The 26,548-nt window shown below is 31.7% G+C and overlaps 1 protein-coding gene across 1 annotated transcript; it reads right to left on the minus strand.

The window, feature by feature from the left end:
- Positions 1–4,706: 4,706 nt before the first annotated feature.
- On the minus strand, positions 4,707–20,344 carry LOC135838882 (protein takeout-like). Its single transcript, XM_065354692.1, has 6 exons — positions 20,150–20,344; positions 11,584–11,676; positions 5,813–5,960; positions 5,585–5,727; positions 5,320–5,472; positions 4,707–5,225 (listed from the first exon to the last, which is right to left on the minus strand). The coding sequence occupies exons 1-6, from the start codon at positions 20,232–20,234 to the stop codon at positions 5,065–5,067; spliced, it is 783 nt and encodes a 260-aa protein (XP_065210764.1). The 5' UTR covers positions 20,235–20,344; the 3' UTR covers positions 4,707–5,064.
- Between the last annotated feature and the right edge of the window lie 6,204 nt (positions 20,345–26,548).

Here is a 26,548-nt window from a genome sequence, read left to right on the forward strand (position 1 = left end):
CTTACCTATCTACATAAAAAAAATAAATAAAAAATAAAAATTGAAGAATTAATCGTGTCTTTGAAAAAAAAATAAATAGGACTGATAAAAACATGACTGAAGAGTGATATTCCAAAACTCGCTTTGTCCATTTTCACAACTTTTCAGGAAAGAGAAAAAACAGTTTCCCTTTAAACGTGTGAATTGGCTTTTTAGGCGAGTTTAACACTTTATTTGGGTGGATTTATGAGGTAGGAGTGTAAGTATACACTTCATCCACTAGTTACTGCTGAAAAAATTTCAATAAAAATGAACAAAGAGGCGTTTTGGAACACTATTTTTTTTTTAATTTTTAGTGAATTGGCTATTTAGGCGAGTTTAACACCTCATTTTGGTAGGTTGATGATGTAGGAATGTGAGTTAATACTTCATCTACCAAGTACTGCTGAAAAACGCACTTCGATAAAAATGGACAAAGCGAGTTTTGGAATATCACTCTTCATGTCTTAAACAAAAATTTTTGGCGCCAAATTCAAAACAATGTTCAGTTGAAAAAATTACCGAATCAAAGGAATTTTCGCTGCAGTGTTATAAAATTTTGATACTCTAAAATCTCTTCCAATGTACCCCATGATGTCAAAATTATTCCTTGAGGTTAGTTTTTCAAGTATTTTTTGATAGTGCGATGCCAAAACAGGGTGTCCACAAGCCTGAAAACCCTGGAAAAGTCAGGGAATTTGGTCGGTCTGGAAAAGTCTGGGAATTTCGTAATTTTCGCGCAAAATCCCTGGAATTTTGAAAAAATGATCAATTGCAAATTTTGGATAAGGACCTGTGATGAAAGAAAAACATTATTTTTTACTTCTCGAAAGACAAATTTTCAAAATCTTTTGCCCTCGCTTCGACAGCAAAATGAACATTTCTAGATAATAAAAATCAAGTTTTAAAACCAAAAAATGAACTCCTCACAAAAAACATCGTTTTGTATGCATCTCGAAATACAAATTTACAAGAGCTTTCATTCTCGCTTGGGTCTGTTCTGTTTTCTTTGTCAAAATCAACTTCCTCGAAAAAAATATCATTCAAATTCTAAAATTTTAAAAGCAAAAAAAACTACTTGTCTTTGCCCCTCGAAATGCAAATTTTCAGAAGCTTTACCTCCAGCCGGTTCTTTTTTCTTTTTCAAAAGTAACTTCTTTCAAAAAAACATCATTCCAATACTAACATTTAAGAAACCAAAAAAATGAACTCTTTGTATTAAAAAACCTCGTTTTTAGGCATCTTGAAATAAAAATTTTCAAAAGTTCTAGCCCACGCTTCGCTCGTCGGGCCAATTTGTTTCTCATTTTGAGAAAAAAAACAAATTTTGACATAGTTAATCCCAGAATTACTAGGATGAAGGAGAGGAGGAATTATTTGTTTTCCTATGCTAGTGAGTTCTAGAAATATCACCTTAGGAGTGAATATTTCCCTATTTGCCTGGATAGCTCAAGACTCTCTAGCTAACCAATAACCTGACATAACTATGCAAAAATCTATGTGTTGAACGTTGAAATAAAGACAACCTACAATACAATCTAAAAGAATTTATTAGGTATAAGGTATTTATACATAGGACTTCGGTTCTACCAATCGGTAGCCTACGTCTACTATGATCCGTCATAAGGAAGTATTAAGCATAATTTATAACTAGTACCGAGCGCACTTAATTAATTTCCTCGTAGCATTCCTCCTATTTAGGGAATGCTCACGAGTAGAAGAATAAGAAACCTATACACAAAATACACGATGAAGTCATGCAAAACACCATTGATAAAATATTAGGTAGGCATGGAATTCTCCGATTCCACATACCTACCTATTACAATAATTAGTAATAAGCCAATTACCTTGATGATAAATGCGCCTTAACATTTACCTGAAAACTGTCCACATTGACCATCTCTATCAGGGGTCCTACTAAAACCAAGGACGACGATGGCACCTTAACTAAACGAGATTTCACGTAACACTTCGCATAATTTACAGGTGTCCGGATCAGGGGCGAAGCGTGCGTGTAAGCCAGTAAGCCGGGCTTACACGAGAAAAAGAAAAAAAAGAGAAAAGAAAATTCGATTTCAGTAGGTACAGAAATTGTACAGAAAATTTAAAATCTCAAATCGCAAAATGAAAGAATCAATTATTTATCTATTGAAATGTGTAGTTGGGGTAGGCAACTTATTCTGCTTGAAGCCCTATCCGTTCCGCTTCAGCCAAGGCTGGTTGAGTCCTTCTGACGCATGCGCATATAGTCGTAAGTGGTAGTGAAGGGTGAAGGGAAAGAATTGTCGGTACCTGCGTTGGTGAAGCCGGCTTCCAGCTCGCTTTTTTCGCATCTTTAAACATTGTTGAATTGCTCAAATGGGTTTGTACCAAAAACGTTTGGGTAAAACTTTTTTCCCAGGTTGTGTAAAACTTTTTTTTTCAACACCAGCATTTTTTTTTCAATTTCATTAATTTTTCTAGCTTTTTCAAGAGAAAAAAAACGTAATTAATCTGTCAAAATTGAATGAATTATATTTTCGTTGCATTCTTCAAGATGAATCTTGAAGATTTTAGTTCCTAGTCTTGATTCTCAACTTTGAAGGCTTGACTCTGCCTAATTTTAAATAAAAATTTTTGCAACACTGTTTTTAAATTGCAAATGTTATTTGGAATGGTTTATAATTGTTATAAATCGAACTATAATGGGTATCATATTTTTAGGGGTCAATTTTTTCAAATGAAATAATTGATACTTTCAATTTTGCAATTATTAATACTTCTGTAGCTTTCTAGCTTACAAGCCAACTTTTTCACGCTTCGCCACTGGTCCGGATACACCTCAAACTACCGAAAAGAACTCCAATACGATTGATCATCGGATCAATTGATTGTCTAAATCAAATTAAATAAATTTCACACGCGAGGTGTTAACAAATAAAAACTTATTACTAAATGACGAAGAACCATCTTGCTGCAGCTAATGAGACTAAGTGGAGAAAATGCCGCAGACTACTTGTATATATAATTATTTGAGGTGGTCACGTGACCAAAGGCTAAGATCTTTGTCGGCATTTTTCCCTATTTAAATAATCGACTCGCGGCCGCGAGCTCGATACAAAGACCTAACTTGTCATCATAAATCTGTCATTTAATTGATGACAAATTACTAACTATTTTACCCTTCGTAAAGAACACGTTCTCAAACTTTCCAGCTTAAGGGATTCATAAAATCATCCCCCTTTAGGCGATGGAGGCAGTATGCCCTATATCAATTTCACATTTTCAGGCCTCCAAAAATACAAAAAATAGAAGAAAATTTTTCATAAGTCATATAAATATTGTAACTTATCAATTGGCCAAAATTGATGCATGTTTTATTTGAAAATAATTTATTTTTAATTTAAAAAGTTAATCATCGAAGTTGAGCTGTTGTTTATATCCAAAGATGTATCCAGTTCGAAGAAAAGCTTATGAAATAAAATCACCTCCCCCTCCCAATCCTCTTTAATTAAAGTGTGGGGTAAGCATAGAATAAAAATGGTCTGGAAAACCTGGAAAAGTCAGGGAAAATCATTTCCATAAATGATTGGACACCCTGCAAAATGTCCAAACATTACTGTGATACTGATTTTTAACATTTTCAGGGCATTTACCCTCCTCCTAACCACTTCTCTTCTTCACCAAGTTGATCACTAAATCCTAAAATCATAAAAATAGTTTGAATATTCAGCCTGCATTTTTCAATAGAAAGAATTATTGAGAAAAAAAATGACTTGACGGTTGAGTGCAATAAAATTCCAATTTCCAAAATGCGTACATAAGAGCTACATTAATTTTCCCCTTTGTTGATCCTGACTTCATATGAGCAGCTAGCAAATGATGTTTGAAATATATGTATAGGAAATTTGAAAAATTTATCTGTAAAATTGAGGAGGACAGGGAAAATGATTTCTTTGAAAAACTAGACCCCCTAAAAATGATAGTAAAATTTATGTTTATGCACCAGAATGATGTGAACTTACAAAATTGAAAAGGTAGTGAGTTCATATTTGTCAAAAATTAGGTACAGGTTGCATAATTTTTTCAATTTTATAAAATTTGGAAGCTTATTATGACTTTATGAGGTTAAAGACGAGGCTTGTATTAAGAAAAGTAAGTCAAGTTTTCTGAATCAGCATTTTTCTTAAAAATTCAGCAAACGATAACAAATTTCGTTTTTTTTTTTTTTTTTTTAATTTTGGAGCTTAACTTATTGTAGAATTTAGAGAGCTTGTATCAAAAAACTACACAGTTGAAATATTTTTTGATTTTTTTTTTTTTTAAAGACCAAAATTTCAGTTATATTTTAGATGAAAAAATGTACGTGCAGACTTTTTTTTACAAATTGTGGCTTCGACCTTTTAAAAGTTCTAGAAAATTAATTTGAATCACTTCAACCATGACTGATTTAAATTTATTTAGTGATTTGATTTCATAGAGCTCTGAATTTAGATGCATATTATATTGAAACAAAAAATGGGAGCTGTGCAAAATATAATGACCTTGTTTCTCCCTCCCCCCCTCCATGAAGGGTCATGGGAGAAATTACGAGTATGAATGATTTTATTAATTTCTGATATTTTTTTCCTGTGCTCATTAAATTGAAAAAAAATTACACAATTTCCAACGCAATACAAATATTTTGAAATAAAACCAGCTCCAGCTAAAATAAAAATGATGTATTTTCAACGAAAAATTAAACATAATAATAAATACTTAAATGAGATTCGCGAATTATTATAAATAAAAAGGTGAGTTAATTAATTATCTGATCTGGAACATCGATAAGTTAATTCGTATAAGCATACAAAAGACTTCAGCATGAACCGTCATTCCATAGGTACACGAATTTTTAAAAAAAAGAAAAAAAGGAAGTTTGATTTCAAATGTACAATAATTCTTTTTTCATAAAAAAAAAAAGGAGAGAGATGTACAAAAATTTGAAAGCTTAAGTAATTATAAGAGAGAGAAAAAAAACGGTAGAAAAGGTCTAATTTGTACTCTTACATATGACGTATTGGCTTATTTTCTATTTGGTGGCAAAAGTTGATCGTATGGGATTTGTAGGAAAAGTTGATTGATGAAAGGTCTTCCGACTTTCTCGAAACCTTCTTGAATGTTTGGTAACATGAGTTGATGGAAGATTCTCCAGAATTGGTTGGCAAAGGTTAATGCGATTTGACCTATTGAACAAGTACACATTATAGATATAGAGTCATTTTATTATAATTAATAGGTATTAAGTACTAAGTACTTGAAAAAAGGTGTAAATCTTACTTAGTTCTGGGTTTCCATTGATTAAGTTAGTGGCGAAGATTTTCAAGTCGCCGATTTCGTGTTCTTTCAGTCTCAAGTCGGTGATTTTCATGTGTTTTTCACCTTCGATATTGACGCTGTGTCCGATTAAATGCATTGTACCGGTAACATTGACTGTAAAAAGTTGTCGTAAGATTATAGTAGGTTATTATATGTACGTAGACGTACGACCTCAGCCTTAGCAATGTGAATTTTTCTTCACTAATTTCATGGTCGGTTTACTTACATGCGGTAACGTTGAAGATACCTTTGCCTTGGATTGGGAAATTACCAATGATACCTTCGGCTTTGTAGTTACCAGTGCTGATCACTTTCGGGAAATAGGCATCGATTTCCATTTCGAAGTAATCCGGGTCGTCGATTTCAGATCTGAAAAATTTTCAAGTTTTCACGTCAATCTGTCATCTCATATGTCATATTATTTTCCCTTCATCTTCAGAATAAGTCAACGTACCTGACATCGGTGATTTTGACGTTCATTAAACCACTGGTGTAAACATTTTTGTACAAACATTTGCCAGAAATATCTCCAGAGTCGTAATGCAACAAGTATTCATCCAAGAAGAATGGATCCAATGATGAAATATTCAATTCCTTGATACCTGTGGAAAAAATCTCATGATAAAGTTTTGCATTTTTGAAGATTATTATCTCGCAGAGTTCTTGAAAATGGCCAATTAATTTAGACGCGATCTTGAATGCAGCTTACTTGATGACCTTAGTAAGAAATTTAGGCAATTCGCGCCAAAAATAAGGTAAAAATGAAAAATTTTCCCAAGGTTCTTAATACATAATAAATGTGTACATTTTTTTTTTTTTTTTTTTTTTTTTTTTTAGAAAAAATATTGTGAGATTTTTTTATATCAAAAGTTCAAGAACTTCAATTTCAAAACACTAATTGTTTATTGCTGGGTACTTTATTGCTGTCAAAGACTTGAAATTTTCTCACACCAGTCTCTTCTCTCACTCATCAGTTATCACCGCAAGAAGAACTTGTCCGAGTCGATTAACCTAATTAGTAATTAATCAATCGTCGTCAATTAAACGCTTTCCAAGGCATTATACGTTCAATTACATAATTTAATACGACCAAATTCAACAACTTGAGCGTGTTCTGTGCACCATGAACGTTTTGCCAGGTATGCGAGTATATTTGCATTGCATCGTGCACGGGCGTCGAGCACGTTGTCGCGTTTGATGTACTGAAACGAGCGACTCACAGACGTTGGACAGGAAGTTTACTACCTATAGTTTTTTTTTTTTTTTACTTTCACTGGTTCATTTAGAAGCCGGTTTCACTTTTCTTACATGTTATAGTTTTGTAATGATAATTACGAATTGTTTTATTTAGGCCGAATTCTACGTACGAGTATGTATCAACTCTATAGACGTCTTATTGATAGTTATGGTTTCAGTTTGGTTACATATATTGGTTCATTCTGGTGGCTATTTTTAATTATATGTGCGATTTTTAAAAAAAAATCGTGATAAAGCTTTCGAAATAAATAGATACCTATTCTTGGGGTTTATTGGGCCGACGACCGAATCAGTGTACGTGGAATTAATCTCGTTATTTGATATTTTTTATCACATGATTTCGATCTTGTCACAAAGTATTAGGATTAGAGCTCCATTGAGGAAGCTTCATCTTGGTGATTCAGAATCTTTGATATGTATTTTAAATAGGTGGTTGACTGTTTTCTTCCTGTTGCTGATAACGCACTATACTTTAATTTCATTGCTCGGTTCTCGGTTATGACTTTCTGCTGAGAGCATGTTTATTACCTATGATCTTATTGATGGACATAGTTTTTAATTTTAAGACTTAGTTTGACGCAAGTCAGGGTTTCCCAAAAGAGAGGAAAAGAGAAGCAACTATCATCCGGCCCAGAAGAATTTGGTTCATTTTTGAATACAGTCTTCGTCGACCTTACTATTAGTTTAGGTATTTTTAAAACCGAAAGTGAAAATGAATTCAAAAAGAGTAGACCACTCAAGAATAAATTCAACAAAAAAAATCACCGAAAAAAAATGCAATTTTTCAATTTTAGCCGAGCCTCAAAACTTTTCAATGTAAAGTAGGTACAATTTTATTGTTTTCATTTTTCTCCTCAAAATGCAATTTTTCAAGCTTTTATGAACAAAATTGTCAATATTTTGAAAAATTTATCATCTTTTAAACTCAACTTCAGAGGAGGGGGCGGGGGAGAAATTCTGCGACGTCTATGTGATCTGGCTGATAATTTTGAAAATTGATTATTAAGTCGGAAAATGATGAAAAAATATGAGGTGATAAAATGACCTTACGAGAACACTCGTTATTTCAAAGTGAATATTTTTAGTTTGGGAATTTTTGAATCCCCCCTTCAAAAAAAAAGCAAAAGATCTAGTACAGAAATTTTTTGAATCCTCTCCCTCCTCTCAAAAAACAAAAGATCTTGGTAGGCACAATTTTCCATTATTAGGCAATTTTTTTCGATCATGTTCTAATCTTTTTTACGGCTTGGGACTCATTAGATCGTGGAGAACTTGACGGAGGGAGGGAAGAGGCAGGTGATCCTCTTCATTCGGATGAAAATTTAATATGAAACGCGTGAATTACCTACCTAACAAGGGAACCCTCCCACATTATAATCTCCGATTTGAAAGAAACTTGGACTGGTGGAAAGAGGACCTCAAAAACCCCCCATTCCCCAATTTTCAGCTGCTGAAGTTGATTTTTCGATTTTTAACGAGCGTTTGAAGTTTTGTGTACACAGGTAAAGTTGTTCTGTAAATTCGAAAAATGGCCGTTTCTCCCCACCGCATGAACTTCAGCAGCTGAAATTTTGGTCAAAGGGTCTATGCTTGATACCTAATTGGCTAATACTACCGCCGGCCGGATCTGGAATTATCATCAGAAATCGAATTTTTTGCCCAATTGCTGGTTTTTAAATGCCATTGAAAAATTTGAAAAATGAGTCAATTAAGCTCTTCTAATGAACTTCAAGGGCTCAAATTTTGGTCAAACAGTCTCTGCCGAATACCAAATCGACTCATTCCATCATTGGCCGAATCCGGCCATCCGTTCAGGAAACAAGATTTTTTACTGTTTTTTCCCATGTTATGAATGAATTCAAAAAAATGGTCGTTTCTCCCCACCACATGAACTTCAGCAGCTGAAATTTTGGCCAAAGGGTCTCTGCTTGATACCTAATCGATAAGTACTGTACTACCGTCGGTCTAATCTGGAATTATCATCAGAAATCGAATTTTTTGACACATAACATGAGAAAAAGTATAAAAAATACACAAAACTTCACACGCTCGCCAAAAATAGAAAAATCAACTTCAGCAGCTGAAAATTTAGGGATGGGGGTTTTTGAGGTCCTCTTTCCACCTGTCCAAGTTTCATTCAAATCGGAGATTATCATGCGGGAGGGTTCCCTTGTAAGTGTTACTTTTGCTTTTGAATCTTTGTTTTTTGTTGTTTCTTTTAAATCGTAGTGATCTTATTTTTATATTTTTGCAAAAATCAATAATAATACAAAGAATTTTTCAAAAATCATCTCAAAGTTTGACTCTCTTATGTCAACCCCCCGCCCCAGAATTGAGGATGTCCTGCAATAGCTACCATATTTTAAAATTTCAAATTTTGAAAAAAAATTAATATTATCAGTTTTGTCATGAAAATTCTAAAAAATTAACTCCTGAACAAATAGAACTTTCTCTAGCTTCCCTTGAATGAAATTTCCTCGAGTTTTCTTTTGGTTGAACTTTGGGCAGATCTGTTTTTGGTGTTTCAAAGAAAACAAATGGAAACTTCAAAATCAAACTTGAGAAGCTCGATTTGGACTTTCAAGATAGAATATCAACTTTTTATGAGTACAGAATTTGAAAGCTAAGGTATTTTTTTTAAATTTGAAAAAAATTACAGTGAAAATACATTGTTTTCACTTTCCTATCCTCTCTCTTTTCCACCCCTTCTTACATGCCTACTAAGGAACCTCTCAATCACTCAGTCATCGATTTCCCTCTTTTTTTTTAATACCAAAGCATGAGGGTCCATAGGTTGGGACAGTTCTCCAAAAAATTATCAGCTGCATAAACGGAAAATTGAGGATCCCATCGAGGTTTTGAGTTTTTCAAAATTTTATTATTCGAAAATTCCAATGTACTCGTAATTTGATAATCATTCCTCCAATTTCAAACGAAATTGAGAGTAATTATGTATTTATTTATTTTTTAGGTTTTTAACTTAATTCAGGAAGAAGTTTGATGAATAAATTTCAAAAATTTTCGTATGAGAAGTTGAACTGAAAAATTAAATCATGATACTTATTTGAAAAGAAAAAGAAATGAACTTTAATCATTATTCACTTTGGAAATTGAAGTTTCTCCAAAACAACCTATGTAGATTTACCTCAAAGCCAAATTTAAAGATTCAGATGGAAACAAAAAACTCAAATTGATGGACATTTGTTATAAAATTTCTTCATTTGAAAATTTTTTTTGGTCATTTTTTCCTCAAAAGATGCATGCAGCACCCGTAATAAAAAAATTGAATACACCAAAACATAATGTTTTGATCCTTTCGTTTTATTATCTTTTTTTTAACAAATTCGCCAGCTTATCAAAATTTGAATAAGACTACGTCAAACTTTTTCAGGGTTTTTTGGAATTTCTGTCAAAGTATGAAACTAGTTTGATTTCTATGCAGCTTCAAATAAAATTTCCCCTACTTACAGGAAAAATTTTTATTTTTGAATAAGTACTTCTGTACAGAAAACCTAAAATTTTTTAATCGATTTATAATCTGATTAGAATTTGATTTTTTGACACTTACTGAATTCTCAGTTTTTACATTGAAATACGATTTTTAGGCACCTACATCTCATTTTGTCATTAAAAATTAAAAAAAAATTTAATAATTTTCAAAAAAATTTCAGTTTTGTTTTTTACCCGAATTTCCATTTTCTTCAAATGAAAACGTTCTCAAATTTATAAACTTGAAAATATTTTCTTGCTTGTCAAAACTTTCCTGCAAAAATTCAATTTAGGTATCAATCATCACAAATTTTTTCCAAAAATTCCAAAATGATTTTTTTTTGAAATCAACTACCCTCTCCTCCCCTATTGACATTTTACCCAGTTTCATCCCAATTGTCTGATGTGAAAATGTTTTCATGGGAGGTGTCGAAATTGTGAAAAAAAAGAGGGAAAAGGTGTGTTTGGATTTTTCCTTTTAAAGGTCCTAGAAAAGTTGAGGAGTTTTCTGGTGCATGTGATACTGCAATTTTATAGCAAACTATAAACCAGTGCTGCCGTTTACCGAATAATTTGAAAAAAAAAACCAAATCCTTAATCTAATCCTCAGATTTTCGAATCCTTTCCGAATTTTATAACGATTTTAACCCAAATATCTTATATTTTCATTACCTAGTTTCGGATATTTTATTCATTTTTCTTCAATTTCCTCCCAGAATTTGAAAAATTTTGAACCAATTTATTCTGAAAATTTCTTTCAAATAATTATGTACCTACCTATTGCAAACGGTTTTCAGAAAATTGTTTGTAATTTCGCTCATCTCTTTTCGTAAAATAACATTTAAAAAAAAAAACAATAAAAAAATTGAATCTTTCCTTCAAATTAAAAAAAAACGAATTTTTAAAAAAATTTCGAATTCATTGTTCATTTGTTCGAATAAATTTTACGAATCGAAAACGGCAGTACTGCTATCAACTTTGCCTTACTTGTTTCCATCTGGATCTTTAAATGTCCTATTGCAAATTAACACTTGGTAAGTAGGTAAGTAATAATTTTGAAGATTTTACGAACATTTGATTTTTTTTTCAAACATCAAAACTAATTTTTCAGTCCAACTTTTCAAATGAAAATTTTCAAAATCCATCTGCTGAATACTCTGCAAACCTATTGACGGTTTAATATTAAAAAAAAAACCTAAATAATAAATTGCATTTTTCTTGCAACGAATACTTTTATCACACAATCCATATTTAATTCCATTACCATCGCCTCAGTATTACACACACATCACGTTAGCATATCACCTCGCTCGTGTTACCAAATCATGCACACACGTCTTTGACAGCAGCTATACTCGTATATCTCCAGCAGAGTTGTAATATCTACTTTTTACCACATTATTCGAGTATTCTTTCAACCAGCTGATGTATTACGTAAAATCCTCTCTCGAGTCTCGATGAAGGGAATACATTACTTACCGTTGCTGAATTTAGGTAACAATTCTTGCAATGTTTTCTTGATACAGCCATTGAAATTTTTGTCATTTCTTCTGCATGGTTCCGAGTACGTGGCTGAAAGAGAAAAAAATTACCTCCATTTAGTACAAGTACATAATATAATAGGTATTAATACATTACTGATGTAAGATGTAATTCAAGTAAACTCTCACACTGCTAATTAATCGAACGTAAAAATGCGTTTTTACAATGTCAAAGCTGCGGTGGGTATAATGTTGAATATTAAGAGATCGACCTTGGCAGTACTTTTGACATTACACAGGTACCTAACATAAGCTTCATTTCAATACCAGCATCAGTAAAATCATTCATTTATACCACAGTTAAGTATTATAAACGACCAATGCAGAAGCAGTATTTTTTTTTTTTTGCAAAATCATCCAGCAATAATAATTCTTTAATGGAAGTGTACGAAGATAGGTAAACAAGATAGGTACGTTGAATTTGAAAAACATTTCTAATTCTACGTGAAATAAAAATGCAAAAATTTCTTGGCCACGATACAAATAATAAGTATACTTTTTATAATGAAAATGAGGATGACGTTTAAAATACTAGATACAATATCGATGAATTCTTGGCCAAAGGGTGGTGAAAAAAACCACAACAAAATTCCAAATACGTTATCGTAAATCTGATTAACGAAGAAAAACTTGGCTCGAGTTCAACTCAGCAAAACCACCACTTTGGGGGAATTTTCACCAACCATTGCGAATATCTCACAGATAGGAAAACTGGTCACGGTTCAAAACATCAGACGACGAAATTTTACATAATGTCAAGCAGGCTAGAATTTTCGAGCCAAACCATTAATTATTTATCATGTTTGATGCTGTATACCTTGTAATGTACTCTTATCCTATTGTCGAAAAAATTTCGACGTAAATAAACACTAAACAGGCTGCGAAGCACCACAATAACAGATGATTAGTATTTTACGATGTGTGGTTTCAAATGATTTTTAAAAAGTGTCGTTTGGCTGTACCTTATTATACCTATACATTTAGGTATACCTATAATGACTGTACGAGCTGCTGGGTACACGATACGATTATTAAACGTGCACTGTTGTTATTTAATACCGGTTATCCTTGATACCTTTATTATGGCTCTCTTCGTCGAACCAGAATAGAATTTCTCTTTTTACAAATGTGTTTTTCTCTTGTCTTTCTAACTTTTTTTTTTTTGGTATATTATACATTTTGAAACTTAAATCGATTTATTTGTTGATATTCTCGAGAATTCGATTACATAGTTAACCAATGGGTAAAATTTCAATCAGAGTTTTCAAAGTTCCAAATTACTCGTAGGTACCTACTTAAATACGAAAGTAATTACAAGAATCGATTGTTTACTCCTTCGATAGGTTACTAGGTTAATTGGAATAAGGTCATTGACTCATGGAGAGCTATAGAATATGCTAGAAAACAGCTTTCAGGGATTCGTCATCCACTTAGTAGCTACCTATATCTTGTCGAAAGACTTTATTATCAGTTTTCAATACTCAATTATATGTATACTCGAGTATTGTTCCATTGATACTCGACAAGATTTACCCATTAAAACAAAGCCTTGGGAGTATTTTAAGAACGTGGGCTTGGACGTACGATATGGTCAATGGGAATAATTTTTTGCTAATTCAGTCGTGTTAATTTCATTTTATTACGCGATTGTGTCGAAAATTCGTGACTCGCGACCTTCTGTGATTAAAATCTTGTCGAGTGAATTACTGCACCTCCTCTTCTTCGTGCACCCAACTTGTGAGACTGACGTTGACGTAGCAAATTAGCGATACCTATACCGAAATGTTAATTATTTTGAAAATTTTAAACATTTTTAGAGAGCTTGGCATAAACAAGCTTGTAGGTATAATGATTACGATTAGTGTCAGTTAGGCAAATGATTATGTGTTTTATTGGTTTGTCGTAATGGATGGATTAGGTATACGGTCGCCTGTGCGCGTTTTTTTTTCGTGATCTATGCTACACGATGATTAATATCCGGTATTTTTTGGTTTGTTTTTGTTCGAGAGTATCCGGTTAATTAATGTTTTTTGGTGCTCGATTTTGTCGTTGAAGGTGTACGTTTTGTGGGCAGCATGGAGATGTATTAGAGATTGGCGATTGGATGAAGTGATCGAAAGCAGTTTTTGGTAATTTTTGATTTTCCTGAGTTTATTTATTTTAATTTTTTCTAATAAAGGAGTAAGAAGAGCTGAGATTTGAAGAAAAAAAATAATAATTTCTAGATTTTGTAAAAAGTCTCAGCGTAGAAAAAATTATGCTTAAGCCTTAAGATGCGGAAATGCTCACCAGGTCTCTTTGGTGATCTTTCTTTAGGGATTGTATATTGACAGAAACATTAAGCATGGCTCAATAAAGTCAAGATTTAAAATTTTTAGGTACTCGAAATATCTCCAATACGAAGCTTATTATGTACAGAAAATCCAATCGCATTTTCTGATAAAATGGGTATCTTACGAGTATGCCTTAAAATTTTGTTTCTGTGTAATTTTTTTCGTAAGGTGCTCAGTTGGTCAGTTTTTTCAAAAAAAAAAAAATGATTTTCTATGATGAAAAATTAGAAAATTTCACCAATTTTTTCATCTTCAAAAGTCAACTTTCAAGAAAAACCAAGGATTGCCTTTCGAAAAAAATTGGGATGAAAAGAATTGCGTGGTACAAAATTTTCCATCTCTCAAGTCAGAGATATTTCTTGAAATTGACAATTTTTTCTTAAATAAATAGCATTGTTAGTGAAGAAAAACGTGATTTTTTTGTCTATTTTTCCATCACAAAGCAGGATTTTAGAGAAGAACTAAGGGCTCTAGATACGAAAAAAATGACGAAATTGTGGGCCATAAAATTTACCATCATTGAAGTCAGATATGGTACATTTCTTCGATTGCTTGGTTTCTTTTTGAGATATTTCAACTGAAATTACAAATTCAGCTTAAACAGTGATAATTGATAAAGAATTTGTATCTCCCTCTTTTTCAATCATAATACCCGGATTTTAAACATTTTGAAAAAAATGAGCGGTAAACAAAATTGTGGGGCGTAAAATTTTCCATCTGTCGAGCCAGTTAGATTTCTTAGATTGGAATTTTTTGAGCAATTTTCAGATCACGTTAGAAAGCTCTACTTGAATCAATTTTTTTTGGTGAAAAATTTGTCTTTTTAAAATTTTTCCATCACACTATTTTTTTAAGCGAATGATCACGCGAGAAAAAAAATGGAAAGAAACAGAATTGTATAGGGAATGAAATTTCTGATCGGAGAAAATGATTAGATACTTATAGGTATTATATTTTCTTTGTAGGTTTTTTTTTTGAAATATTTTGACCTCAAGTTGAAAAGTCTAATTGATTGTGATGAAAAAATCGAATTTTTTCAATATTTTAATCACAAAAAATGAAAAGGAACAAAATTGTAAGTGATAAAATTTCATTTTTAGCTGAATCTAGAAAGCTCAACTTGAGAAGGATTTTTCGTAACCTCACTTGTGAGGATGCCTCCTGAAACGTTAAATCAATTACTTATGACGACAAGTTCACTTTTTTCAATTTTTCGATTTTTTTCAACACAATAAATCGATTTTTAAGAACTTAAGATTCTTTGAAAAAATTGGAGAGAAACACTATTTTAAAGCATAAAATTACCCGAATTATGTTTTGCTTCTAAAGCATATCGTGTTGAAATTTAATTCCCGCCAAAATTGTTTGTTTGAGAAAAAAAAACGTTGATTTTGATTTTCAATTTTCTCATCACTAAAAAAACAAATTTCGGAAAAGAAGAAATCGTCCTGTGAAAAAGATAAAGAGATAGAAAATTGAAAGCCATGAAATTTCCTACCAGGGAAGTGTGGATTTTTTTCAACGAAACTTTATTTTCGAGATGTTTTGAGCTAAAGTTGGAAAGTTCAATTTAAATCAAATTGGGAAATTTTCTGCCAATTTTTCCCTTTGCCAAAAATCAATTTTTACGAAAAAATGACAGCTAAAAAAATTAAGAAAATAAAATAATTATTCCTGAGTGGTGTTATTTTTGAAATATTTTCGAGAAAATTAGAAAGCTCAACTTGATTGAATAATTACTTGAATTATATGCCCATGGAGAAGACTCCTCCTTCCCTTTTAGTCCCTTTCCTTTCTTTCTAACTCTGCATCGAACTGAAAAAAATCACAGAGATGTGTTGATAGGAGTTATTTTGAAACCTAGAGAGTACTCTGTCTCGCAAAGTTAAGGGTCTTTTTCCATCTCAGAACAAACCCAATAAGTTACCATAATTTTTTCCCCAATTTTTGAACATATCGCACTTCGGGAGTAATAAGGTCACATCTCAAAAAAAAATTGATTTTGATGTTTTTGCATTTTTGGGGTTTGTATGACCCCCCTCAACCAAAAATTACACTTTGAGTTGGGTACATTATGTGGATCTTGTAAAAAACGCAAATGGCCTAACTCAAAATCTCAACAACATTGCAAGTTGTTTGGAGTTATAAGGGTACATCTCAAAAAACTCCACCTTTTTTGAGCAAATTTCGTACATACAAAGTGTTAACAAATAGTTTTGATTGTTTTGAATGTTTGTCAGTTAGAAATAGTCACAAGGAGTGCATTTTTTATTGGTTTGTACCAAATGGAAAATTTTTTTTAAATTGATCACTTTTCAGAAAAATGAATTTGCACATATCATGAAATTTTAGTTTTTTGAGAAAAACTCAAGAACTAAGCACTTTAGAAAAAAACTAACGACATGATGTCGATTGGAAATTTAATTCTCTACAACTTTGTTATCGTGAAATTTTTTTTGGACGCTTCCTTTCGCCTCCACATCGACTTTAATGAAAGGTTATAACTCAAAATGTTTTCCAAACATTGAAATATTTCCTCTTTAAGATTTTATTTTTCAAAGTGTTCTTATGCTAAATGAAGGTAGGATACCAGATCTTTAAAATGAGGTGCTATTCATTCCTCACAATTAATTATAAGTTGATAAAAATAATGAATCAAGTTTTTAAAAAAAAGAAAATCACTCTCCTGTAAAATTTCACTTTTTTGAGATGTGACCTTATTACTCCCGAGGTGCGATATGTACGGGGCAAATGATTGGATCTCTAATTAGATCTGAATAAATAATCGTATCCAAAGTGGTTGGATCTATTCAGATCTGGTCAGATCTAATCAGGTCTACTCTATTGGATCCATCTGGTCTGGTCAAATTGGATTCATAGAATATCCAGCCAGTTATATGTGATCAAACCGGATCAGATCTAATCATTTTCTCCTGTGCTTGGAGATTTTTCATGCCCCTTCCTATAAAATTTCAATTTTTGACTTTTAACAAGGAGAATAATCAGCTTATTATTAATCATACTAAGAAGAGGATGGCCAATTTTTATTCCAAATTTAGACATTTAATAGCTGTAAAACACTTTGGAATCATGGAATTATATTTTCGAAAGATTTTTGTAGTTATAAAACCTGCATAAATCTTTCTAAACTTGATTAAAAAATGAAAGATTGCAGAAATAGTAGGTAGGTACTAAAAATTGTTTAAAATTCCTTAACAGTTATTGAAATATAAAATTTACATAATTAATACTGTTGAAATTTAACAAAATTTCATAAAATAGCTAGCTAAGAAAAAAATAGTAGGTAGATACCTATTTAAAAAGTTGAAAAAAATCATGCATGAAGCAATAGAACAATTGTTTTGAACAGTTCCTGGTACATAATATGTTTTAGAGTTGAACATATTCAGACAAATGTAATAACCTCCACCTCCCTTTCTAGAAGAATCAATCCAGAACTTTTTGATTCACCTAATCACTCAAAACATGTATTCAAATGAGTCGAGTCAAGTAGGTACGACTTTTATTGAAATATCAGGAAATGTTTCAGTTTCAGTTTTTCAAATCCGAATAAATTAAGCATATTATGTAATTCAATAAATAATTAAGTATGTTAATTTCATTCTCAAAACGAGAAGATTATAATTTTTTGGAGGGTAGGGGGCGGAGAGGGGAATTTTAAGCTAAAAAAACATACCTTCATACCTACTTATGGGAGTGAAAAAAAATGCATTTATTTTGTTCCATAAATCATTTTTATACCGTTGATGTCAAAATTTATTGTAGATTTATTTTCAAAATCATCCACTTGGAAAAAATAATAAATAGTAGCAAACATCTACGTATATTTAAAATAGTATTCTAGGCTAGTTGGGCAACGACAAAATTCAATATTGATGTACCTATAAATTGTAGCAAAAAAGTTCAAAATTTCAAAACCAGTATAAATTCCTTCTTCATCAACTCAAATCATAACTTCGTTCTGTATTTTTTTCTCGAAATTTTAATATTTCAAAACACTATTTTTTTCATCACATTCCTTGATACTTTTGTTATCAATTACACTCGTATCTACGACGTACCTAATGATTGCGCGTATACATCAGATGTAGTAGGCAGGTATGTTTTAGGTAATTTAAATTCAAAACACCACCACCACCACCACCACCACCACCACGTAATAATGCTACCTACTTGAAATCTAAATGCATTATGAATAATTTACAGTTCCTATACTTAATACTATAATTACCAACAGCCTCACGATCGTTACCTACGCTGGTAAAATAATATATAGCCTCTCTTTACATCACACGTTATTAATTTGGTGGTTTTGAACTGTCTGTCTTGCTTATATGACGATGGCAAAACATTCTGATCGTACTACAAATGCTAAATCGACGTATCGTCAATTCAGTTTCCTATATTCTACGTTTAATAATATCTAATTGAAAGTTAATCAGGGAGCTTAGGCTTAGATGCAACAAAACGTTGAGTTTGTATTAAAAAGTCGGTTACTTTTGATTTTACTAGCTAAAATATAGGTCACTATTATAGAGTCGAGATGGGAAAACGAAAACCATGTTGGTATATTAACACGTTCTTCGTACAAATAGATAAAATGACATTATAGAAAATAAACGCCGCTTTTATGTGTATTTATATAAAACTCGTGCGAGTCTAGTTAAACAATACACATCATACTTCGATCATTTTCAAATGAAGCTCGGGGCATGATATGAATAAATTATCGCCACTCGTCGCAGTGAAAGTGGATTATAAGCCTAAGGTGGTTTTCAAAATACACGCGAGTTGGATATTAGAATAATATATCTTGATTTGTTTATTGTTTGATGATTATTTATTTACTTAGTTTTTTTTTTTTTTTCTTTTTTTTTTTTTTTTATGTAAAAAATGTTAGACTCAGTGGCAATTTTAACGAAACATGTCCTACGTAAAACTGAAGAACAGGCTTAGATTTTAAAAGTAAAAAGACAATAGCCCAACACTAACTCATTCTTGACGTCTCTACCTATTTTTATATTTTAATTTTAAAATAAGAATACGTTTACCTTCGATAATACTCGACGGAACACCCAACCAGAAACGTCTAACTGGTAGTTCTTGAAAAATGAATTTTTTAAATTGCTAAAATACTCGCAATTTTACACCTATTTTTTAACTGATTGGTTGAGTGAAATATGCAATTATCAGTACTTAAGTAAATATCTATGTTTGGTATTGGTACGTTTTTTTTTTTTTTTTTTTTTTTTTTTGAAAATTATGAAACTCGACTCATTAGTTTAATGAAATGTGAGATTTCGTCATATCTTCAATTTTTTTCCATGCTTTGGTAGGTAGGTAATTCATGAGGAGAGTTGATTTGAAAAATAATCATTTGAACAAATCTGAATTGAGTTAAAAAACAGATTCAAAATGGATTCGTCTCTTTCTATCACGAGAAAGTCGACTCTTTTGTATCGCGAATATTTGATTTTAAAACTTGTAAACATCTCGGAGCACTGAATGTTTTCCGAATTTTTTAGCACAAAGGTGCAAATACCTTCCCAGAATCCTAAAACTAATCTCCTTAGAAGTACCTCTCAAATCTAATCCTTATATTTTGACTGAATTGAAGTAGTATATGACAAAGATAAACGAATCGTTTATTTATATTTTAACTCGAAGCATCGAAGCGTAGGATTATCCAAGTTGTCGTCCTCGTAAAAGGAATAAATTATTCAACGAAAAATATTCCGCTTTTAATTAAATGAGAAATTGAAAACGTTTTTATGCTATAACGAGTGAAATAAAAATTAACTTTCCTAAGCAACGATGATGGCTCGATGTTGATCAAAGAGAGATGATTTTAATGGTTTTTTGTATAATTATCTTCAACGTATCGATTAAATAAAATTTGTAAAAAAAGAGTAACCTTGAAATTTTGAAAAAATTGAATTGTTAATTGTTTTATAGAAATTCAAATACCTACCTAGACCTACCTATACCGGCTTAGGTATTTTACGAGTTTAAAATTGAAAAATATTGAATTTTTCACCAATGTTAGTTTTGAAATATTTGTGTTTAGAGTTATTTTTATCAATTTCTTGATTTTTTTCTCTATTTTTAATTTAAAAAAAAAATAAAAATAAAAATATTAAAAATACTTACGAATAACGATTCCTCCTTTGATAATAGCAGCATCCGCGAAATTCGCGAACACCAAACCAACAAAAGCCACCACAGCGATAAGCATGTTTACAAAAAAAAAAAAAATAAATAAATATTATAATAAATAAAAATAAATAAGTTATTCGAACGTGAAAGAGTGTTATAGTTTGGCGCGTTAGCTACCAGAAAATTAAGCTGATATGTTGCAACCGGTTTCTTATATACTTCTTTCCCCACTTTTACCAAGTACGCGTCGCTCGTATGTAATATACGAGTTATAGGTACCTGATTACCTGTGCTGTGCTGTGCCTTACCTATACCTACCAAACCAATTATAAAGGTGCTGGTTGACATCATCTTTTGTGCTTCGAGTTGTCCATCTTGTACCGTTTAATTATTGCTTTTGAAACGTACTAATGTTTTCCTAGTTGTTATTTAGTATTACGTATTGTGTGTATGTAATTGAAGGTATAATAATTTCAAGTTTATGTAGACTTGAAACGAAGTTCCGAAGTACCTATCTATTTTTATCGGCGGAAAAGTTCGTTATAACGTTGGATATTGAGAGAGATATTTGATACTTTGTTGCAGTTTTTGATTAAGGGGGGGGGGGTCAGTATTTTTTTTTATAAAATCAGTGTCCAGAAAATCATTTCTATTTTTTTTTAGTGAAAATTAAACTTTTCTTCGACTTTTAGTTAATTATTTTGGGTCATATCCCAATCTTTTATTTTTTTTTCAGGATAGGTGCCTTGTAGAAATATTCTCGAGGAATTATAATTAATCATGTTCCTGTCCCTCTTAAACACATTGTGTTTACTAAAGATGAATAAATGGAATATTCGATTTTTAATTCAGACATTTTTTGAAGACGTTGAAGGGTCTGATGTCTAAAAGGTGCGAATTTATGGGAACTGTTGAAAACCTTAGATTTTTAAGCCTCTCAGCTAGGCCCTTTAGAGCCTTAAAACTCCCAGAATCCGCGAACCAAAGATGTTGTACCTACGTAATTCATTTTTTATCAGCTCACGTTTCTTAAAATGACATTTTCGTTTGAAAATTAACCTATAAATAAGTGTTTATCTAATTTGAAAATTACATCGAATTAAAACTTATTTGAAACGACTGAAATTTTGATTTTCTGAAAAATTTGGAAAACCGGAAAAGTCAGGGAATTTTGCAAATCTGTAGATCTGGAAAAGTCACGTACCTAATTTCGTAATTTTTACATAAAATCCCTGGCATTTTGAAGAAATTCGCCTAATGAAACACATCTCAAAGTTGTAAGATTTTCTTGCCATGCTAGAAATTTGTTTAATTAAAATTAAAAAAATTAATAATCAAAGTTCCGCTGTTTTTTTTTTTTTTTTTTATCTGAAGAAGTATCCAGTTTGAAGAGAAACGTACTTGAGAAAAAAATTACTCTCCGCTTCTCGCAACTTTTCTTTAATTAAAAAATGGAGTAAGTATAGAAAATTAGAAAATTGGTCTGGAAAACCTGAAAGAATCAGGAAAAATAATTTGCCAAAAATAATGGACACCCTGTTAAAAAATTTTGAAAATGCTAAAATTATTGGGTAATTTTTAAAAAAATGTTTCTTTGAAATTTTGCCTTTGCTTTGTTCGAGAATTTACGAGTAATAAATATTTTTCCAATTACTTTTTCAAAAATATGTAGGACAAAATTTCAACCCTTTTTTTCTGGAAAAAATGTTGAAAATCCATGTTTCAACATTTTTTGGGAAATAAGGTGGTAAAATAGAAAACAAATTCCCGAGCCCCAGAAACGTCACCTATCCACCTCTGATAGGGGGGGGGATTATGAGGATTTCTTCAGCTGCCCTTAGGTACATTTTGGCCTACTGTTGATGAATGAATCAGTTTTAACTTTTTATAAGGATTTGGTGGCTTTTGACTTTTGAATGAAAATTCTTCTTGAAATGTGTAAAGGAGTAGGTACCTACTACCTAGATACGATTTTTTTGCTTGACCCTAAAGATTTTCTTTTTTTTTTCTAAACGAGAGAAATGATTCTGGTACTTTGAAAATATAACTGTGATGTAGGTATGATGCCTGAAATGGAATAGATAGGCAAAATTTATGCATCGTTCATTTGCTAAAAAACGAACTGTTTTTCTGAGGGGGGAGGGGGATAAATCCACACCAAAACTTTAGGCTGCTCAATTGCAAAATTGTAGGTACCTTAACGAACCTCGTGATCGTTCATCCAATTTTGCTAATTTTTTGTAGGTACTAAAAAAAGGGAACTCACGAGGCAGCTCTCAAAAAAACTCAAATGTTCAAAGGAAAATATAAGAACCCTATCTACATGGGTTCTGAATCCTCCAAAATAGTTTGAAACTCGCACAAATTGATGATAAAATTGAATGGCCATCTTTTGATCGCAGATAACCTCATTCGTAGTAAAATTGAAACACAAAGCACGATTGAGGGACTTTATTTTGATATAAATGGAGAAAATTGTATTTTTTTTAATTTAAATTTTCTTTGAATGACTTTTACCTATTATGTCGGAAGTGGTTCTCAAAAAACGTTGGTACATAGACCTACCCAGAATACAGAAAAACTGTTTTCAGAGTTGTGTAACGTCTGGTTACTCAATCGCACATTTCAAAATTTTGGGTCATTTTTTGAGAAATTTTGCGCTGAAAATTCATTTTTCCTCCTTTACTTGAAAATGACTCTCAAAACGAATTCTCAGTCAGAATATGATCCAAGAAGTGGATTTTCAGTGTCGTAGCTGCTCAATTGCATGTTTCGAAATGCTGAAGAATTTTTTTGAAGAGTTTGGACCCACCAGAAATTTTATTTTACTCGCCTAACTATGTCAAAATTGGCCCCATAAATGTGATCAGAAAATAAATATGGTTTAATGGGTTAATATTTACATTTTTTCCTATCTGTTTACGTTTATATTACCTACTTATTTATTCGAGTTTCGGACTTTTTCAGAAAATTAAAAACCACGACGTAGGATTAGGACCCTCTATTTTTCTGAAAGCTACTCCATATGGGTCTCTTTAATAAATGTATTAGGCTCTGATAAAACAAAAATAATCAAAAGTAAGTGCCCCAGAAGCTTCGTTGTAAATTTTCAAAATTCCTCAAACATGGATCCCCCCTCTCCTCCCCAAAAATAATGGCTAAAATTTTATATCATTTTGTTTTTTATTTAAAAAAAAATATTCCATTTTTGTTTCTGTTTTTGTTTTTTATACGAGTAAGCAAAAAAGTATTTTAGTGGTTCATTTTCTTCTGAAAACAGGTCTCAAGGCACTGTAAAATAAAAACAAATTTGCTATTTGTAACTCCGTAGGAGAATTTTTTGTTTTTTTTTCTATTTTTGGTTTTTGTGTTTTAAATTAATTTTTAGTTTCTAAATTCCACTTTATCAATTCTTCTAACAAAAATGAACCAGATGAATTTTTTTCTTTTTCTGGATTCCCATACTTACTGAAAATGAACCTCAAAAGTTGGAAGTATGGAACAGTATATGTAGATATATTTCAAAAGTCTTCAAGACCTGCGATAACTTTTGAACGTGTATAGATAGAGATACTTAGCATGGTTTTGTTATCGTAAGATTTCTTCAGGCTGGCACGTGTTGGTGCAAATGCAAACACTAATAATTTTAGAACAACATACAGGGTGTCCTGAAAACCACAAAATGTGGCATTTTCCATCTAGAAATTAAATAAAAAGGCTGCATTTCTGTTCCATTAGTAGAAAATAAATGCTGCTTTCTAAAGCAGTTTCAATGAAACAATTCATTTTTAAACAGATTATCGATCAATTTGAAAAAAAAATGATTGTAGAAAATGTTTTCTAACACATTTCGAAGAGAATAAAAATTAAGCATTTTTTTGCCTCATTGAAATTTTTGTCTGTGTAAAGCAATGAAGATGAGACACAATTGCAGATACAACCAGAACTTATTCTTCCTTTTTGTTGCCATTTTTAACCATCTTCTTTAGACAGCCGTTTAAATGGCCATCAACTGAAAATAATTCAAACTATTTTTTGCAGCCGTTTTTTTGACTATTTGATAGATATTGACAACCAGTTCAATTCAAAGCTAAGTATGGAATTGGTTTAAAAATAATTTTCTGATAAAATGAAAATACAGCCCTTCTGTTTCAATTTTATGTGTTCTATTGCACCTTTGCATTTATAATCTTCGGGTGAAGGGAACGTATCTCTTAAGACATACCTTCCTCCTGTTTGAGAGTTTGTTAATAGATAAGACTAAAAAGGACTGGGTGTCTAAAAGATTTTAATCATCCTGTCGATTTGTTACCTTTTTTTTCTCGCAAAAGTAGCTTTAAATTTTTATTCAGGAGTTAAAAATGTTAAAGATTAGGTACCTACGAATTTTGCGATCGAGTTGTAGAGATTTTTACTCCAGGCAAAGTACATACTTACCTACTCAGTGAAGTGAATGCGCAAATTTTGTAATAAAACTGCATGAGCTCAAATCAAAATGTGCATTAATAACGTAACGAGTCTCTTTAAAAAAAAAATTATCTCAGCATTGATTTGTTGACTGTAATCGACTTTCATCTATATGATTTTGGTCTCATTATTTTTGTCTTTGGTTGTGATAAATATCTTCAAATTCCTTGCAAATCGTTTTAAAACAATAGTGTAGGTACATACTTGTTAGAAGTTACATTTTGAATTTTTTCTTTTCTCTCTACCCCTCTCTCCTACTCTCCACCCGGTGCATTGAAAATTTGAAAGGTGAACAATGCAATTTTACGTTGAACCACCTATAATAACTTGACGAAGCTATAAATTTTCAGCACCCAGCTTCAAAATACCCGTATATCTTGAGTATATAATGCAACCGTCTAACCCTGCACCAGGTCATATACTATAAAACGTTCAATTAATCATCGTACGGTATTTCCTAATTAAAATACATGAAAAAAATTCACATTACGAAAAAACGAGTTTAATAGCGAGAAAATAACAATAAAAGGATTTTTTTTTGTAAATTCTAAAAAATCATTCCAACAACTTCATGGCGCGTCGAGTGCTTTGGAGAAAAATAACGCCTACCTATCAAGGAAATCATCATTGCTCGTTTAATTTTACTCGAGTTTTCGTGAAAATATACAACGCAAATATATGCCTTCAGTTGTAAATCGAATCGAGTTTCTCATTTTGAAAAAAAAAAATCGTATCAAACGTTAGGAAAAATAAAAAATACATACGTTTAGCAGCGCGTTTATTTCAAGGAAATTAGGCCAAGGAAGATTGGTTCGTTGTCAACGGATGGTATATGATTATATCCTTATCGCCGGCTACATTCTATTATTATAGGTAACTTTAACCGGTTTTATTTGGACATTTATAACTCGATGGGATACTGATCTTAATTCCTGTGTTCCGGAATTCTTTCCGTGTTTTAATTAGTCAATGTTCCATCATCAGGAACCGGGTAGTTTCCAGATAGTCAAAGTTCCTGCGATGGGGTGGAGATGGCATTGCTTGGTTGAATCCGTCCTATAACAATATATTGAAATCCTAACCGTGAAGAAAGCCAGTTGCATCGAGAGTGGCATTTCATATTAATGATCTTATTTACTTACTTAGTTAGTTAAACCGAATGATATAAGTTGAAGTATCTCGTAACAGACCATCGATAATTAATATTTAAAAAAAAGTATAAATTAATCGGTATCGGTACAAAAAGTAGTTCAAATATCGAAACGAAATTTTCTCGTAATCGTTTATTATACGAGTGTTTTGTCATCCTCATTCTTATACATGTGAAAAATTACGCAACTATTTGTAGCATTTTCCTGCATATTGCAGCCTTCTACGTGGCATTTGATTTATACTTTTATAGCGGGTTTCTTATTTTCATCTTGAGAACAAATTTTACAATCGTTATTGTAAAATTAAGACCGGTATAGTGACGTTACAAGGATTGCCAGAAACGATTTCCAAAAGAAATTACGAGTACTTACACTAACTTAGACCTGTATCACTTTGATTTTTCAACTCTATATTGCCATGCCAGGGATTTTTAATTTTCAAGTGCGCAGAATACGAGTAAATTCACCAAGTCATTGTTCGTCGTTTAACGTGTGTTGCGTGAATTTAAATATTGCTCGGTGTTTTTTTTTTTTTTTTTTTTTTGAAGCTTATTACGACGTAGAGACCATCATTTAATGAGAGATGATTTCGATTTTATTGACTTTGAGAGATTTTCTCTCAGCTGTATGACCTTCGATTATTAATCACAAAGTAAAGTTAATGGTCATTTCATGTCCAGATATTTAAATAGATAGGTACATACATGTGTGCAGATGTATTTATTTGGTAAATAATGAAGCTCATTTTTCGTTCTACATCGAAATTCATCGATTA

The sequence above is a fragment of the Planococcus citri genome, chromosome 3 (assembly GCF_950023065.1).
Source record: "Planococcus citri chromosome 3, ihPlaCitr1.1, whole genome shotgun sequence".
In the NCBI taxonomy this organism is placed as follows: Eukaryota; Metazoa; Arthropoda; class Insecta; order Hemiptera; family Pseudococcidae; genus Planococcus; species Planococcus citri.